At 45.6% G+C, this 20,110-nt stretch overlaps 1 protein-coding gene across 1 annotated transcript; it reads right to left on the reverse strand.

Moving 5' to 3' along the window:
- Positions 1-8,692: 8,692 nt before the first annotated feature.
- Positions 8,693-19,419, reverse strand: adnpb (activity-dependent neuroprotector homeobox b). Its single transcript, XM_054609162.1, is given in 5 exon segments — positions 8,693-12,185; positions 12,188-12,821; positions 13,002-13,094; positions 14,547-14,663; positions 19,013-19,419. Coding segments are annotated over 4 exon segments (3,183 nt in total). The 5' UTR covers positions 14,655-14,663; positions 19,013-19,419; the 3' UTR covers positions 8,693-9,837.
- Between the last annotated feature and the right edge of the window lie 691 nt (positions 19,420-20,110).

A 20,110-nucleotide genomic window follows, 5' to 3' on the forward strand; every position in this document is an offset into this window, starting at 1 on the left:
GGCATTTTAACCTATTATACCATGTGTGTAATTGTTGTACAGTACCAGTCAAAAGTTTGGACACACCTTCTCATTCAATGGTTTTTATTTATTTTTCATTTTTTTCTACATTGTAGATTAATATTGAAGACATCCAAACTATGAAGGAACACATATGGAATTATGTGGTAAACAAACAAACCAGAATATGTTTTATTTTATTTTTTCTATTTTCTTCAAAGTAGTTGAATGAGAAGGTTTGTCCAAACTTTTGACTGGTACTGTACATTGTTTACACATGGTGTAGGGGGAACCTGTTGTAAAATAATCATTATTAGGTTAAATACAGTTATAACATTTATGTGGGAGTAAATGTTATGGGAAGCGAATTATTTCTTATTGCACAGTGACATCTTCTGGCCGAAAGCCATAAAGGCCCCCTGCTGTTGGCCACCTGCCCAGCAGTGTACGCACACACTTATATATGTTTACAATGAAGCTATAAAGCAATAAAGCACTCCTATCCATAAAAATCAGTTCAGTTTTCTCAACAAAAACATTCTGTTGAACATTTTTATCTCATACTATAAAATGAATCAGATTTACGGCGGCCAGTCAAATGTAAGTGCATAAATAGATGGTTAACCTGGGAAGCTTATCATTATCTATAAGCATTGGCAGCTGTCCCCAAACTTCATGTAAGGGCCAGTAACATTACTGTAATGGGACAACACTCCAGCCAACTCCATACCCATTCATCCTCTTTTCTGCTCTGTTTTCCCTGCCACACTTTTAAATAACATGCTCTTCTCTCTGTAATGCATCTGATTTAACACCTTGTCATCGATTTAGCCTTTACACACATTCCAACTTGATAACATTCCGTTGGGCGGCATAATCAGGCCCAGAAACATATGATAAAAGGACATTCTTGTTTCATTAGGCAAGGGATTTTGGATTTGGGACAACTTTGGTTTGATATTGAAAAAAAGCTATTGCTGTATGGTTTAGGTGAACAGTTCCTAAAATGGGTTTAGCATACATGTATGTCTCTTCAAACCAAAGTTGGGATTAGACATGGTACAAACCACTTACAATCTCTAAATAAGTCATTCAAATGTGTGTATTTATTGTTCATATGTATAAGAAGAACTTGAACCATGACATTACAAAAAAGAAAAAACAGCTGCATTTATAAAGCACTTTTCAAACTACTATTTTCCTCACATGGTGGCAGAGTTTACATGCAAGGCACTGGTCTGACCATCTGGAGCAACTTGGGGAATCAACGTGCTGCTCAAAGACCTTGTTATTAAAGGACGACCCGCTCCACCTCCTGAGCTAAAGTGACCCCTTTTATTTTTTATACTTATTATCCTCAAAGCTGGCACAGCGTGTTGAGAAAATGGTGACAGCAGGTAATTTACCTGACAAAAAGCTTAATCTACCAATTTTTTTGAAAACGTTCGGGGCATTTAGTTCCAGATAGAATTAGGATTGGTCAGACCCCTCTTGGGCCAGTTTATCTCCTTACTTTACCCTTACTATTTTTATTAACTCTGCCAGGAGGATCATGTGATTGGTCTCGTGTGTGCATGCGTGTATCTAGCTGTGAGTGAGTGTGCAGCTCTGTTTCTGTCCACGGCTTCTCTCACATTCCGCTTCAGCAAACTGCATTATATTTTCGATGCCCAGTAATGGCTGCACGCTCTGTAACCTCTCGTGGCTGGAGTGACACATGCCTTTTTCAAAACACCTTTTCTTGCCTGTTTCATACTTCCATTGACTCTCTGCTACTCTTTACCCACCCCTTACCATCTGCTCCTCTGCGCCCAAAGACACATGGGGATTTTATCTTTTTTATTGTTTTTGCCAATGTGTTTGGCTAACAGCTAATGTAAACACCAGTACATACACTGCTAAGTACCTTTCAGCTAGTCATCCACTGCTAATCGGGCAGACAGCTTGGTGAGTTTAATTTTGTTTTTGCCAAGACTGTATGACGTGACTTAAACAACAACTTAGAGCCGGGAAAAAGGTCTATTTCTACTCCATTGACCCACCAGACATATTTTAATTTCCTTTTTCAGTCATTCAACAAGGTACAGGATTCGTTGTGATTAAAATGTATTTTTTCCCCAAGGCAGCTGGCAGAGAGAGCATTATAAAACACTGCTACAACAACAACTAAACAGGGAGGCAGAATTTTAAGAGCTTTATTGCCCAACGCTGTCCTCACCTGGGGTACCAACATCTGTATATCACTGTGAGGATGCCGGGCATATTGGTTTTTATTTGTACACATATTGTGAACACAGGTAAGGAGGAACCAGCCCAGGGAGATATTTGCGTATGAAGGTCAATCAGTAGGGTATTTTACAAATATCACAGCAAAACTACATATGAAAGCTTTGGTACAATGATCACTAATAATAATAATAATAATAATAAACTTTGTTTGTATAGAACCTTTCATACAAGAAATGCAGAACAAAGTGCATTCCCATCAGGGAATAAAGACATAGAATAGAGTAAACATAAAAACAGGGAATATAAGATGGAAAAAATTATTATTATTATTATTATTATTATTATTATTACAGGACCAGTGCACCTATTTCCACAATGCACATCAATAAACACTGTAGCAGCATCTAAAGGCGTTTATTCTGTTCTTTCCTTTCCTACATCAGTGGAGGAGATTTGAATTTTTAAGATGAAAATTCAGAAAGTATTTCGCCTCCAGTGCACTCTGCCAACCGGCACCGTGAAGACAGCTGAATGGTCATTATAGTGACTTTTTTCTTTTTGAGACAATGAAAAGCCATCTATGTCATATTATTAGAAAGCCAAATCATACATATTTAATAATATCCGTTTAGGACTCAGGAAGAGTATTAAAGAGGATTAAGAGCTCCCCCATATAAAGAGCGGGGTTTTAGGGTCAAATGATTCTCTGAAATCTTAATCCTACCGAGGCCGCAGTGGCATATGCTAATGAAGCATGCTAGCAGAAGACAACGCTCCAACACTAGCATAGAAACAATGAAGAACACTATCCACACTAAAGTGAGACTACATAACCTTTGCAGAACAAGAGGGCCAAGAGTGTTAACGAGCTGCAACATAATGGCGCACGCTGAATTTTGCCTTAATTTACACAGATGTTCATGATACAAGTGTGAGTGTGTGTGTGTGCGTGTTTCATAATTAGTAACTGCCATGCACTCGATGAAACTACCTTTTGCAACCGTACCTGTTGTTCCATCACTGTGAGAGACCTCTTTTAGATACAATTAGTCATGTGATCCATTATAGTAGTTTAAATGTCAGTTACCCAGCATCTGTCTAATGCTGGCTTACATTAGCCACCAGAACTTGTCTGGTCACACTGCATAGGACCAGTTAGTACGACCAGTATAACAACAGTGGTTCCAGTACTGGTGTTCAGCAGCATCAACCATCGGTTTGATGAAATGAACAACGGTGCATTCTGTAAGCAAAATATTGTGTTGTTTCTTTTTTCTCATATGTTACATAGTCTGGTTTTAAAGCAAAAATGATTTCACAGAAGCGCAAACTGACATTATTTTGTACCTCTAATTGTGATATCAAATCCATCACCAACGTGCGATAACCATTGACTTTCTCCCCTTTCTCTCCTACCCACACAGCTGTTGCTTTCCATTAATGTACCGGTAGGTGCCTTGTCTGAGATCCAACACAGAAAACATCCCTTTAATATTTAAAAAAAATAATAGCAATTCAGTGTCAATTTGTAGATTATTATTTAATTCAAAATCACTGTATGTATAAAAAACACTAAGTAGAAGCTGTTCATGAGTTCGATGTTATGTCATGCAGAACTCCCACTGACCCCGCAGAAAGAGCCGAAACATCTCAGAGGGAAGAGAAACAAAATATACAGAGGACACTGTCCTTCAGCTGGACAGAACAGGTTCAGGTACAGTGCTGGCAGACATCCCTTAACCTGAAGTGTTCTTGAACGAGACTCTGCTCCAGAGCCGCTGTTTGGTTTCAAAACTTGACCTCTGACCTACGGTAGTTTCTTTTCTGTGCACAGACATGTCTCACCCCTCCCACCACGTTCAATGTGATGCAGCAGACTTCCTCTTTACGCCTACGAGGGGTGCCAGTAGCTGCCTCGTCCTTTCCACGGAAGTATTAGCCTCCCAGACACACACACACACACACACACACACACACACACACACACACACACACACACACACACACACACACACACACACACACACACACATGCCCCCATTCTGCTTCTTCTACCCTTAGTGCACACACTGTTGCAGAGGAGGCCCTGATGATGATGATGATGATGATGATGATGATGATGATGATGATGATGATGTCAGCAGCTGGGTTTCTGCAGCTCTATTCATGCAACATCCAGGAAAGTTTGATTCACATTTGACACAGGCAAATTGGAGTCTATTTGCAACATGTGTTGGCTAAAGGTAAAGGTAAAAAAAATGAGCCACTCTCCGTCCCCAATGTAAAAAACCACCCACTGTAAGTTTGTCCAGTAAGAAAATAAAGACATTTCCCAAATTGTTATCCTATTTAAAAAAAAAAAAAAAAGATATACTCTATTCTTTGACCTTGACTGATACTTTTGGCCTCTGACCTTGATGAGATAACGTGAGAATTGCAAGATAAATTATCACACAAAAATCCATCTTGTCAGGCTTCAAGGTATTGCATTTGTGTCCAGTGAGCCAGAGCACGGACCAATCGGCGTCCTTTAAAGAGCTACTGGCAGCTATGGGCGTGGCTTAGGTGTGTGAGCGATGACACAGATCAACAGTTGGCGAAAAAGAACACCATCTGATTGGCAGTCTGATTGACAGATAGTTCTTTTTTTTTTTTTTTAAGTGCCTGCCCTTTTTAAACAGTTTAAAGGACGGCTTCTCTTTGTAACAAACCCTGTGGCGGGTCAGGTAAGTCCCGATTAGAGAGGGGGGTCAAAGGCCAAAAGTAGAGTAGAGGGTTCGGGGACAGCGGTAGGGTTGCTAAAATATTTGAATCTTTCATGACTTTAGTCAGAGTGACCTCTGTACTGACCTTCGACCCTGACCTTGTCGATGTCCTATCAAGAGGATAATGCCACTATGTATTTCCACCAAAATGGGACTTCTTTTCACCTCTTTCTCCCTCCTTGTGATTTCCTCTCCTCCTTCATGTCTCCTCCTTATTCCTGTGCCATCTCCCCTCTCACGTATCATCCTCCTCTCAGTCTCACCACCATCGCAAATGACTTCCCTCTGTGAGCAGCCGGCCACAGGTCTCCCTCCTCTTTTCCTTCATTAGCTCGCTCTTCTCTGTCTAATGAATCATTCAATTTCATCACATTTTTTTCCCATTAATCATTTTTGCACTTGCCTGCAGCGAGGCCGTTTGAACTGCAGGAGGCGCTAGCAGTGGGATAGGTGTGCAGTCCATCTCTCTCTGTTACCCCCCCCCCCCCCCCCATCTCTCTCTCTCTCTATCTCTCCAGTCCACCCTTCCCACCCTCCTCTTCCTCCACTCCCCCCCATCACCCAGCACTGCAGAAGAGGCCTCTTGTCTACCCCGCAGTCTGCGAGGCCATTCTTTAGGCTCCACCCCCCCCCCACCACCACCACCACCACCACCTCCACCTCCTCGCCATCCTCTCTCATCCTCTGTCTCTGTGCTGGTGTCGTTGTCCCAGTTTGTGTGGCACCCTGATCCAGATGACCTCCAGCGACATGCAATATTCAGAGGATGAGGAGGACATGATCATTATTTGTAGCCACGACATCGTGAGGTCCACATCCGCCGGCACACACTTGTACAAATTTTTTTTCATTATTATTTACCCCCCCTTTAGCTGAAGGGAATATCATGGAGGTTCCTGCCAGTTTCCAACGGGGGCGCCACCAGCTACTCCAACGCAGCCGCTATGTCGTTGCAAACTGCGCACGACCCCCTCTATGTGTCCCCTCTCCTCTTTCCTCACCCCACCTCCCCCTCTCTCACTCTCCACCTGTTCTCAACCTCCTCTCTCGTGTCCTGATCCTCGTGCGATCCCAGCTCAGGTGGACGCGGGCCGCGGGTCAGCTGGGGGCCAATGCTAAACTGACCTGAGGCCAGTTCAACCAATCAGCCTCCCCACTGTGAAGTGCAAGTAGGGCTGCTCTGTCTCGGCAGCCTTTTGTGTCTGTCAGGACGCACACAAACACACACACACACACACACACACACACACACACACACACACACACACACACACACACACACACACACACACACACACACACACACACACACACACAAACAAACAAACCAGGGCCTCTCGGTGTCTCTCCTCCGGCTACAGGGGGCGCCAGTCTCTACACCACAACCACCCATCACCTCCCCTCCCCCACTCCTCCTCCTCTCCTCTCCCTTCCCTCCATCTCTCCTCCTCCCTCTCCCTCACCCCGAGCACCCCTCCTCGATCTGCCCCTGCCACCTCCTCCCCCTTTTTCTTCTCTCCTCTCCTCTCTGCTCACCCTCCCTCGCGCTCCCATCCCTCTCTGACTCCCCTTTTTCCTCACCTTCCCTCCCCCAAGCTCCTTTCCCCACCCCTTCCTTTTTGCCTCCCTCCCTCTCTTGTCTCCCCTGCCCTCCCCCTCCCCCTTTAAAGGCTGTTAAGCGTTCCTTCTGCACACAGTACTGCAGATGAGGCCTCCGCCTCCCCCACAGTCTGCCAGGCCTCTCTCTCTCTCTCTCTCCCTCTCCTTTAGCCTCCCCCACCACTCCCTCCCTCCCTCTCTCTCACTCCTTACAACAGCATAGCAACACTGACTAGCCAGCCAAGGAGAGTCTTGCCTCTCTCCCTCTTGCACTGGGGTAATTTCCCTCCATTTTAGATTCCTCCTCCCAGGGCGGCACAGGATGGCAATTTAATTAAAACACCCAGAGGATAAAATATATAAAGCTAAAGTACACATCTGACCTCACTCAATTCACCTGGGTTGGTAGTCAGTCCGGTCTGATTGATCCCTACTGTGAAGGTGCCATTCATCCAGCGGTGCACCTCTGCAAAGGGGTTAATAATGTAGCGTTCCATCTCCAACCAAAGGCTTTTCAATATCCTATCTTTGATAACATGCACACAGGCTCCAATTTTTGTTATAGCTGTGTAACCAGACCACATACTGTATCTCTTTGAAAAAAAAAACCCCCACATCTATTCCGTTTCATATTTTCTCGAAAAAACACCAAGAATTAAGGGACGTTCAAACAAGGTTTACTTCAAACGTTTAGCTCATCGCAGGCAACCAACTGGTTATGGGCACTGGACAGCAGTGGTATAAACAGTGGGTGAGGTTTTACACAGGTGTATTTTGAGGCACAGTTCTTTTTCAATTACCTACTCCCTCACCTGTCATTTCTAGGGTCAAAAAATGACGAGGCTCTATCTGCAGAATCATCCCCAAGCACAGTTAATGGCTGTAAAACTCTCCTTTTCAGTTACACCTGAACACCTCTCTGATGTTGTGAGGCTAAATTGGTGGGCATCTTAATCCTGGTTACCAAGCAATGCTGGATATTACTGGAACTATTTTTGGCTGCCCATGGATAAAACATCAGCATCCTTTATGCTAAGATGGAAGGATATTTTTTTTTTACGCCACTGTATCAAAAAATGACAAAGCAATGTAAAATATCATTAAGATGTGCTGATCGATATTGATGTGTAGAGACGTGTCAGGCCTGATCGGTAGAGGAAATCTTGCAATTGGCTAATTCTCACAGTTCCTTACTTTCAATACATTTTGGGGGAAGGATCACTTTCATAGCTGGAGATTGCTTTGGTTTTGAGCACAACAAATGAGAACACCATCCCATTATGTCACTTATAGACGGTCAATAAAGGGCTGTAACCTACAAAAACTTCAATTCAAAGAAATTGAAAAAACACGACAGCCATGTCTTGTGGCAATGTAACCATTTAAGATCCATTGTCCTTGAGCTAATAGTTTAGCTTTAAGAAAAAAAATGATTTATTTAGGTAAAAAACTATATGGCTCTTTAAAAATCATACTTTTCTATTCACTTTGGATGCTCAGTGTATATACATACTTTAAATTAAAATTTAAATGTAAAATGGATTTTTTTTTTTCAATTCTTGCGTTGCTTTGATGAACCTGATCACTGTACTTGTGTACTAACAGGCATTTTTGACAGTCTCGACCTGCTGCCCTCCAACAGTATTTTTATTTTTTTATTTTTCATATGTCCCTGATGTCCCATTGGTTAACACTTTTGAATGATCCCTCCGTCCATACAACATTGCCTATTCAATGAAAAAAAAAGTTTTTCTAGTTGCGCAATTGGTTTCATCATTGAGCCTCGTCACGGGTTGTGTCCTTAGTGTCAGAGTGGGCAGGACGTTTAGAGGCCTGAAACCCAGCCGTCAATGCACCGCAGCAATACAACCTTTATCCTCCGCTGACAAGTCCTCTATAGCCCCTTTTCACTTCATTTAATGGTGTAATAGTTAACTAATACAACACTTTGAAACTGCAAATAAAACAATACTTACAATACTTATTATCTAAAAGAAATATGTCATCCTTTTTCTAACTACTGCTTGTGCATCAGGAAGCATTTTCACTGCTGTCCCTAACTTTGAACAAATAAACTGGCGTGGCCATTAGTTCCGTGAGAAGCACAATTACAGCACTTTATTGTTCATAAATGCTTAAGTGGAAAATGAAAACATAAAACAAATACACACAATTCAAAGAACACAAATTGAACTCTCTCTTTTTTGAAAAAAAAAAAAAAAAAAAAAAAAAAAAAAAAAAAGAAAAAAGAAATGCTTTCACTTTTGTGGATGTCAGTGTGGTGGTTACTGTCCAGTCTTGTGGGGGCAAAGAAACATCATCAAGTTAAAAACTGTGAAAACAGAAAGCAAGTAGAGTAAAGGCTAATGAGCATAAAGGCTGCAAAGGGTTGATGAAATGCTCCTTTAAAACTGAAAAAGAATAAGAACGAATCGGCACCACTATTCTTTCAGAACAGAAATCATAAAAAAAAAAAAAAAAAAAAAGAAGAGGAAATTAAAAAAATAAAATCTAAATCAAGTTTAAAGCAAAAAACAAAATCAATTCTGTTATTTCATTTATATATAGATATATTATTTTGCAAAAAAACTAGGTTTTCGTTAAAAAATAAACTTAAACGTACGAGAAAATACCAGCCACCAAAGCGACAACTATCGTTAAGCATACCGATGTAGAACATATGAGGCTACCTTACATACAGGTAATAGCAAATATTTAAGGGTACATGTACGGCAACGTCTGTCCAAACATGTCTAAAAGACTGTACAAATTTACACTACCCATGTCGGATATAACTACATGAAAAATGGTGGATTATCTGGTCAGCTTAAAAAGCTTTACCTCACGACAACTCAATATTTTAAACCACATTCACAAGTTCAGTGGCTAAATCAACAGTAATAACTCCTTATCTCAATGTAATAAAGTATACAGAAGGCAAAAAAAAAAAAAAAAAAAAGTGTTTTGTATTGTTTGGTGTGACTTCTCTGTCGTCCTCCCATTCGGGGGAGGAAACATTAAAACTTTGTTCACAAATCTTTACATGGATCCTAGCTGCTCGTTGAGTCCTGCCTTTAGAAGTCACTGGATGGCTTGTTTTTGAGTTCTCTCCGTATCGCTCCCTCTTCCGCAGATACCCAATGGAACTGGGCCGTGTCCTTCGGTTCAGGCGAGGCAGATTTGTTGGCGTGGATCAAATCTAAAGCGTCTCTCGGACTGTTTGAGTCTTTTGGGTTTCTATCAGTTAGACCTGCTGCTTGCCCAGCTGGGCCCCGTCTCTCCTGCTTCTTGCAGACGACGGTACGAATTTGGGAATAATGATGGGATGAGCGTCTCTTGCTTTAGCAGTCTGCATTCCTGGACCCTCTGTTGGCCCAAAGCCATTCTCCACATGTGCCTCTTCGTCTTCATCCTCGTCGTCGTCGTCATCCTCGTCGTCGTCATCGTCAGACGTATCCTGTAGATTTGAAACGATCTTAGGCTCTGTCTCCAGCTCCATTCCCTCCTTGGCTCCAGTAAGCAGTTGGTTGCCATGGAGATGTACCTCTCCCTCTCCCTCTCCCTCTCGTTCCTCGTAATCCTTCGGCTGCTCTTCCTCATCACTGTCAGAGTCAATGGCGATGGGCTCTGAAAGGTCTAGAGGTATTTTCTGTGGTAAGGTGCTGTTGATTGTCTTGGTTTGGTCTTCGCTGGCACTGTTGTGTTTTGGGGTGGATGGCGGTGCTTTAGTACCTACCATAGTCCCCCTTGGCTTTCCCCTCAGTGGCGGCGCCACGCCACCATTGGCAGCCACGAGCTCCCTGTGTTTCCGGAGCGCCTGCTCTGACACGCCTATGTGCGTCCTGGATGTCCGCCTCTTGCCGTGTCGGCCCTCGTACGCGCCGTCAGGGACAAACGCCAGCTCGTGACTCACTTTGCTAAGCTCGTGCATGCTGAACCCGAGCAACACGCTGGCGTTCTGGGTTTCGCATTCCTGCACGCATTTTCTCCTCTTGTTGCCAAAGTGGCTGGAGATGTCCGACTTCCACAGCCACAGACTAGCGGCCAGCTTCTCTACCTCCCGCCGAGTGGGATACGGCGCCTGATTGAAATACTGTGTTAGAAACGCCTTCCTCGACTCGTACGACTCGTTCTCCTGTCCTTTGGGGTCGAGAGCCAGAACTACGGGCTCATCAGGATTCTCTATGAACGCCGATGGACCGTTGATATCCCGCGGGTTGGCCCTTTCCCCGGGCGGCCTCCTTCGTTTCGGTGCACTAGTGTCAGAGCTATCGAAGCTGGCCCGTTTGAGAGCACCGCTCTGGGCCTGGCCGACCCGAGGAGAATGAGTCGCCCGGCTGTCCTGCCCGTTTTGGGATTTCCCCACACCTCGACAGTGCACCAAGTGTAGTGTGATGGTGGAGGCCGTCATGTTACTCGTGTAAACCCCCAAGCAGTGAATGCACTTGTAGGTCAGTTTCTTTTCTACAGGGTGGACCGTCTGTATCACCTGGTGCCTCTCTCTCAGGTGGTGGGCCAGTGAGTCTGAGATTGGGCCCTTGAGAATAGAGAAGCAAAGAGGACACAGCGTCTTGCCCACGTCCCTCTTGTAGGGCACAGACGCCTGTGGAGCGTTCTTGGCTGTCGCACCGTCAGCAGCCCCCGAGGGCGTTTTAGGCGGATGCTGCGGCACTAGCCTCTTGCCTGATATGAGGGAGGCATTCAAGGCTGATGACGCGGAGGTGTTGTTGTTCTGAGCGTGAAACGCCACCGACTCCTCCGGCGCGTCCCTCATGTTGTACGTCGTGACGATCAACTGAACATTCTTGGGATTGCCCTGCTGCAGAGTGAGGTCAAATGTCAAGGGAGAATCTGTGCGCGGGCCGACACTCTCGTCCGGGTGAGACAGCCGCATGTGGGCCACCATCTTCTCAACGTCATTGAAGGTGGCCCGGCAGTGTGGGCAAGACAGGCCGTGGATCAGCATGTGGTTCAGCAGCGTGTCGCTGGGGAGATAGCGGTTGCAGTACAGACACTTGCTGGTGAAGTTGTGGATCTTCATGATGTAGTTGGCGACGGCGGGCACCTTCTCCGCTTTATGCTCCTTCTCAAAGTGGGCGCTGTACACGTTCTCCGGGAAGAGCTCGTTGCAGATGGTGCAGATCTTCCACTTCTGGGTGTAGGATGTGCCGAGGACTGAGGAGCCTTTTTTGGCCGTGACGGAGGCGACAGTGGTGGCTGCCGCCTGGACACGCGACCCCAGAGGGTTGGATTTAAGTGAAGAGGAGGCGTTGACCACAACTTGACTCCGCAGGCTGCCCCCGGAAATAAGCTGCTTTGCTGCGTGTGAATGCTGGGGCACAGAAACCTGGGCGTTTCCAGGTAAAGTAACCCTCACCTGCTGGCCCCCAATAGAGAACGACTGGGTGGTGCCGGCCTTTAACCGTACTCCGTCGTGTTTCATCCCGGACAGGAAGCTTTGAGCGTTGAACCCCGTCTTTGAGGAGACGATAACCCGACCCAGCTGCTGTGAGCCGGGAGACCTGGTCGTGGCCATTACCGCGCCTTTAGGGCCCATCCCGATGATGGTCTTGTCCCCCTGGGTTTTGGGGGGATCATGATGATGGGTTTGGGACGGGGTACTATCACGCTGGTGTGCCCGATCATGGCTGTCACCTGGTAGCCGATCCTCTCGTGGTCCTCTATGACGTGTTGGACCAGTGCCTCGTACGTCCTTGGGACAAACAGACACTTCTTGCAGTGAATCTGGTTACTGTTCACATTGTTTGTGTTATTGCTCTCTGTGGCTCCGGCTGAGCCACCGTTCTGAGTCTTCTCCCCTGGTTTCACAATATAGGGCTGGGCCACTTGCTGGAAGTGTTCCCGGTAGATGTGCTTTCGCACCACATTGTACAAAGGGTCCCTGTAGGTGCACTTCTTGCAGTAGTACACCGCCTGTTCCACGCTGTCCCCGGTCCGTTTCAGCACCCCGTCCTTCATCATGAGCCCGCCGGCACCCGCCACCATCCCACCGGGGCCTTGCCGCACAGTGCTGTTGGGCATGTGGAACAGCTTGATGTGTGTTTCCAGAGTCTTTTTGTTGCCATTGTAAGTGCAGTAGGGGCAGTTGAGCAGAATGTTGTTCTCAAAGTCCTCGCTGTGGACGTTGCGGAAATGGCTCTTGTATGCAGAGAAGTACTTGGAGGAAAAGAGGCAGCCAGTGCAGCAGAAGGGCTTGGATCTGTAGTCCTGGAGACACAGGTGAGAAAAAGAAAAAAGCTTAAGACGTTTGAAGTTCTTTATCTGAGAGAACAACAAATGACTAGCTTTATACATTTTCTGTGTTCAGACACAATCGATTCAAATATCAGAGTTGCAGAAAAAGGACATTTATGTGAGAATTCATATACATTTGAGTGCGTCACACACCTGGAGTTTGGTATGTGATGGTTCCCACATGCACACATCTTCCCAGGAAGTGTGCTTTATGTACACCTCTGGAGGAATAAAGTCTTTGTAGTCCTGAACAAAAAAGGAAATTAATGTTAGAGACACAATCACAACAAGCTCTTTGTCCTGGATGGAAAAATATTACTATATTTATAACAGGTATTAGACCAGAGGAAAATGAACACAAGACTCACAAGATTTGGAGACATATATGTTTAGAATGATGTTAATAATGATTAAAAAGGCTATTAACAGAAACCGGAGAGAAATGTATATCGCAAATCAGATCAGACTGTATATGAAAAGGTGTGTAAATATGAGAATCCCCTGGTTCATCGTTACGGATGTTGAAATGTTATTTTACTTGTTGTACTGGCCGTCTCTATCTCTTGTTAGTTAAAAGGAGGGGGGGTATTTTTAAAGTGTTTTCTTGTTTGTTTTTCTTTGGATCACTTAAAAGACTGATTGAAAATGTGAGGAAGGATATGCGAGTACAGGTGTGTATGTTTATGTATGTGTGTAGGTGTGTGTAAGTACACACATGGGTATATGCTTGTAAAAGGGGAAATATGGAGAGAAATTAAATATTGACATGCAGATGTATGTTCGTGAATAGGATCCTGAAACTACTGTTTTTATTTTATTCTTCGTGTTATTTTACATGTTTACATAAGAATTACCTTGTTATTGAGTAAGATGATACAATATTTGCTCATCTTAATCAATAACAAGGTAATAAAAAAAATAAACTATCAGAAAGGAAAATATATGTAATCCAAATGTTAAAAAAAACAAAACATTATTCAGAAATATGTTACATGGTTGAAATTGTGCTCTGTTCCCAGCTTTTCTTTTTGTAAATGAATGACAATGACATTATTAACCAAACCTGTCATTAGGAACACATTAGGAACTGTAACAGAAACCCCGTCTAACCCTAACATATCTGTAGATGCTTCAGTCTGTGCCTTGGCCTGGTCGCTGAATTATGTAAAGTCTTTAGTTTCTGCTTTTAAGCCTGAAGAGTTCATTTCTCCTACATTAAGTGAGATATAACAGAATGAGGGCAGAGTGTTGATGAGTGTAGAAAGACAGATCTGTAGGCCTATTTGTTTTGGTACATGAGTCCAGGTTATAGACTCCTGTCACCATACATCATCTACGTTTACGCAGCACTGTCAGACACACAATTTATGTTATACGCATCCCACACTGAGCCAAACGAAAGAGCATTTTCAAGTCCAAGCTGACCTTATTATTAAACCAAAACAAATTTCCCATATGTACACCAATGCTATAAATATCCAAAAAAGAACCATTCTCAAACCTCAGCTGGAGATGAAAATAATGGTTGGAATATGAATTTGAAGTCAATCAAAGTCAATTTTGAGAAAAATGCACGGGAATGCGTATTCTACATAAGGCAAAGCCATGACCACAAAGGAGACATGCAGAATGGTTGTCATCATCATCATCATCATCATCATCATCATCATCAAAACACCAAAGTCTGGGCCGGCTCACCTCTATGTGATCCCTACAGAACTCCAAGCCGATGTCTCCCAGTACCCTCTTGACATTTTTCCTCGCTTTCCGCAGACTGCTCAGGTTATTGACAGGGAGCTGGAACATTCTGCCCACCTGAATAGAAAAAGACATATAAACAGCAGTTATTAACAGGTGTTGGGTACAATTATGACGAATGTGTGTCAGCTGAACCAAAAGACACAGTTAGCTGTAAAGGACATTTAACTTGTCTGGTATGACGCGCATAAGGAAAGTCTTGATAACGGCGCCTTTCAGACATTAAATAAAAAACAGTGACGGCTTTAAATATGTCCGGTAATGTCATGGCTTTTTGACATTTAGACAAAGTGGTCTGTTTCAACCCACAATCCAAGACTTCAATGCTGAAGGGCCAATGGATCTTTGTTGGGAATCAGCACAAAGCTTCAGAACAACAGCGATTTTGTATATACCAGGAGTTGAGAGTGGACAGGATAACTGCTAACGCAAGAATCAGATAAAACACAAACTACAGAATTTGTTTTCTTTACTGTAATAACACTTTTATTCTTTCATGTTCCTTTTTTATTATAAAGCTGGCGTATGACTACTTACACATTAATTACAAAAAATATGAGCTCAAGCTAAAAATGAAAAGCAGATTTACAGTTTCGCCGACAAAAAGCAGGTGTTCTGCCCTTTTAAAAGTTACTGTTGAGCCCTGTTCAGATGTGGCCACTCGTCACATTTTAAGCAAGACTCATGACTATAAGAGATGAAGTCGTTCCCCAGTAGATTATCAATTCAAAGTGCACCCTCTAAACAGGTATTCAGAGCTGTTTTAGAGCAGGGGGCCGCCTGGTGGGAGCGTGTTGTTCAAGGTACCGATGAGACTATAAAGAACGTTCCAGGAGGTCCAGATACTCAACCAGGATTTTACAACTCTGTAAAGTTATCACAATGGCAACCATTTAATCTACAGCGGCACCCATTTATGCATGTGCACAAGGACGCACATGCACGAGGGCAACCGTGGAACCAATGGGATATCGGTCCGACGACAGTAAGCCTCTCGGGGCAAGGGGCTACATTTCTCAGGTTCCGGTGTATCCAGCGACTATCCGGGTCAAACTTTCAATCTCGTGCGCTGCTTGTTGTTAACTGTTGGATTAGCAATTTGAGATATGAGACTGGAGAAGGAGTTGAGAGGCGACGTGTACGACCGGATTGTTTTACAAGTAAGACAGTTTAGTAGCTCATTTTAAACCAATAAAAAGCTAAATCATCATCATCATCATCATCATCATAGCTGGAGGGTTTAGAGTGAATCTGGTTACTGTTCACATTGTTTGTGTTATTGCCCTCTTTTGTTCTCTACACGTACATACCATAATTCACTAGATAAACATCAAGCTGTGTTGAAGAAGACTTGAAACTAGAGCTTGAGACCATAAGCTTGTGTTTACAATGTTTACTGAGGGAATAAATCAAGAGAGAAGTAGAGTCATATTCTCAAAGACTTCCATACAATCGAATACTTCTTTTTGCAACGAAAGGAGTCGCCCCCTGCTGGTCGGAGAGAATTTAGGTTTTAAGACTTCCGTGTGGCGTCCATTGGCGGAACCACAGGTTGCCACCTGGATGTAACTCTCTACCAAAACACAGCAATGCACCAGCAGTGAGTTTCTGTGAGAAATACTGAATCTAAACATTCAAACATTAACAACTTTAATTTGTTTCAAAGTCAAATGGCCAGTGCTCAATGTGTTATTTGCGACAACTACAGTTTAGTTTTTGCATGGTCTGTACTTAAGCTAATACCATAATTATTATTTTTGTGACAGTCTATTCAAAGCTGTGTGGAGTAGAAGGAAAGGTTGCTCATTGTCAGACAGGCCCACTTGGTCCTGTACAAAATAAACCACCATCCAACCATTCATTTAGTGTTATTATCACTACCCTTAAGTTCAGCATGCGTAAAGTCACCTTTTAATGCGGGGCTGTTTGACTTACGGTTCAAAGTGGCTGCCTCTTTATGTTTCTATTCAGATCAGAGCTTCATGAAGTGGGGTCAAAGGTCACTGATGCACTTTGACATAAAAGGCAGCTCAATGACGACAAACAGCACGGTCCCCAACAATCCCTGTTAACAACTCAGCTTATTTCCCTTCTAGAAAACACCAAACGTAGACAGAGAACCGAGCGTGTGTGGTTCTACCAACTGTTGGCCTAGTGAGGAGCCGGGAGAACCGGAGACATCACTGCTTGTTCCTCTCACTGTTTTGCCCATCTGTCTGTCTGTCTGTCTGTCTGTCTGTCTGTCTGTCTGTCTGTCTACCATTCAGAAGTGTGCAAGTGCTGGAGTGAGTGAAAGAGACACACACCCGTGTCCACTTCCCCTCTCTGTCTCCCTTTCCTGCTTCCTCCCATTACTTGCAGATGGCGCTAGAGAGGAGCTCCATTATGTAAGCCTCCCTACACTCTCTGCCTGCCCCCTTTTTTCTCTCCCTGCCTCGCAATACCATCACAGAATGGCGCCTCCTATTGAGTCAGCAGCAGCCTCTACAATATGTCTGCAGTGGAGGGGGAGGGGGGGGGGGGGAGGGAGGGAGGGAGGGAGGGATGTTGGAAGGGAGGAAGGGGAGGGACAGAAGGAGCGAGAGATCAGTGAAGGGGGAGGGGAGTGCAAGAGAGGATGAGGTGGGGTGAGGGAGCTGGGAGGAAGGGGAGGGGGAGGGGGAGGGAGGGGGGAGGGGGAGGGAGAGAGAGGGGGGAGGGAGAGAGAGGAGGGAGAGAGAGAGGGGGGAGGGGAAGGAGGGAGAGAGAGAGGGGGGGGAGAGAGGAGGAGGAGAGAGAGAGAGGGGGAGGGAGGAGAGAGAGAGGGAGGGGGAGGGGGGGAGGGGGGAGGGAGAGCGAGAGGGGAGGGGAGGGAGAGCGAGAGGGGAGGGGAGAGAGCCAGCGAGCGAGGGGAGAGATGAGAGGAAAGGAGAGAGGACAGAGAGTGAGCGACGGAAGTGGAGTGGGGGGGAGGGAGGGAGGGAGGATGGGGAGGCAGGGAGGTCGGACAGACAGGCTCAGAGGAGAGGGGAGGGGGGTGAGGGAAGGAGGGGAAAAGGCTGGGGGTGTGGGGGGTGGGAGAAAATGGAAGAGGGTGAGAAGAAGAGGGGGGCGATGGATAGGCAGGGACGGGAGGGGGAGGGAGGAAGAAGGGGGAGAGAGAAGGGGGAAAAAAAGCCAAGGAGAGGCTGAGTAGGAGGGAAGGGAGGGAGAGAAGGAAGAGGTGAGGGAGGAGAGGCGATGGGAGGCTGCTCTGCTCTACTGAGGGCTGCTGGCAGAAAACAGGTTTCCCCCCCATTCACTGTGTTGTGAAAGAAAAAAAAAAAAAAAAAAAAAGGCCTACGAACCTTCAACCACAGATCTCATCAGCCCTCCACCGGGACATCATGACCTATGCTCTGCTTGACTGCTGCCGTTTACATTTGTTCAGCGAGGGGAGAAGCTCCTGGTGACACCCATGTACTCACTCCCATGTACTCACTCCCATGTACTCACACCGACACAAGGAAAAGTTTGGGATGCTTAAAATGCACCGGGGTTAGTTGTGACAGCACCTTCAACACCTGACTGAAGCCTCTGGACATAAAGGTGAGGGGGCTGTCTCTGGATCAGTGCGTGGGGTTGATGGCAGTGATTGTGAGCTGACATTTGCCCTGACCATGTGACAGCCCTGCTCACCCCCCTGGACCAAACAAGAGATGTTAGTGCATCACAACCCCCCCGGGGTCACCTGGCTGAACTCTGGTCACCTCTGAGGTTTTTTTTGTATTTTTCAGGCTACAAACATCCACAATCTAACAAAAGACTGGAAGACTCCTCAGTCTGTGTGTGGTCACGTGTCCCCAGGACAACAACACTCATTGTACAGTAATAGTGAGGAGGCTACACTTCCAATATTCGGAGAAATCGCCCGCATTTAAGAAAGAAAAAAAACACAACTTCCAAGATCTGCTGTGGGAGCTTCGGCCGGGGACGCGAACAAACATCGTGCGGCGAAGTGACGCGGTGGTCGGCGGCTCTGAGCTCTGATCAACATCTGGCCGCGTCCGGATCGATGGGTTCGGGCAGGGGGCTGCTGACAAAGAATGGGGGACTAAGTTAGCATGCTAGGCTAGCCCAACTCACACCAACAACACGGGCTGTTCGCTTTCAGTCTCCAGTCCCCCCACAAAGGATGTTCGTCCGCATTTCAACCCGGGGGGGGGCACCGTCACCTGGGTGGGGGTGGGGGGTCACGTTGATGTAATGTATATAATGTATATAATATAATGTATGTAATGTATGTAATATATGTCATGTAACCCCCCCTGGTTAGGTTATTGACAGCCAAGTTACCGTGGCTGTGCGGCGGGTTCGCGGACACCTATTCGCGGCGAACAGCGAACCTCCTTCGCTCTGACGGGCGACGCGGCGACAGACGAGTTTACCTGCTTTCACATCCAGGGAAATGTGTCAGAGCCGGAGTGTGTACGCTCCCCCGGTGGTGTCCGCTCAGGTGAGGACAGAGGAGACGACGAGCCTCCCCGGGACGTCGCTCGACCCTCCGAACCGGACTCTCGCTGGCCGAACTACCCTCGTCCCTCTGGTCGGCGAACGGGGAACAGAAAGCCTCCGAGCCGCATCAGAGAGCCACAGCGTGCGGTCCCCGGGGTGGAGGAGGCAGACACATGTCCTACCGTCGGGAACAGCTACTCCTCCGACAGACAGCCTCGGGTCTGCCTATGATCGCCGGGCGGCCGACAGCGTTGAGCCCATTCTTCTCCCTGACAGACAATACACACATCCAGCCTGGAAACTGCCCGATCCAAAATGGCGCAAATAAAAGGGGCGGAAGTGACGTCGACCTCATTAGCATAAATCATCTCATTGTGAGAGAGCTCTGGGTCGGGCTCGTCAAAACCCTCATGATTGGTCCATCGATCAATTTGGCCAATTAAGCGAACGTCAATTGAAAAAAATTATTTAATTAATTAATTAAATAAATAAATGACCTACCTCGTGCCTGAAACTGAGCGCGGGCCTTTGGTGCTCGAGTCTGTGAGGTAAACAACCCGACACAGTAGTGGCGGGAACTGGCCGGCAGCGGGCGTCCTCCTGGAGTGGGCTTTCTACCATTACTGCGCATGCGCGGTGTGGCTACATCTGGCCTCCCCTCGGATGCACACAGTGCCTCAGCACTCATCTGGAGTGGCATCAACAGTTAGGCCAACGGCAGGTGGCGCTGTACTACACTACTGTTAGTAAATGCCCAATTCTGCCAAACTGACCGGGACTACTTTCCTGCACATTGCCTGGGGAAGGGCAAGAACTATACTTATTGTAGTGTGAACCTGCGTTTCAATGGTTAAACTCATGGTGAAATGTTTACATCAGCTGAGATTCATTCTTGCCCCATTAACCCCCTTCATCATCTGTTTTTTTTCACTTATTGCACTGTTTTGCTGCCTTGTCTGTCGAAGCATAAATAAAGTTATTATTATTATTATTATTACTCATCAAATAGTACCGACCATTCATTGGTGAAA

This window comes from Anoplopoma fimbria, chromosome 12 (assembly GCF_027596085.1).
Source record: "Anoplopoma fimbria isolate UVic2021 breed Golden Eagle Sablefish chromosome 12, Afim_UVic_2022, whole genome shotgun sequence".
Classification (NCBI taxonomy): Eukaryota; Metazoa; Chordata; class Actinopteri; order Perciformes; family Anoplopomatidae; genus Anoplopoma; species Anoplopoma fimbria.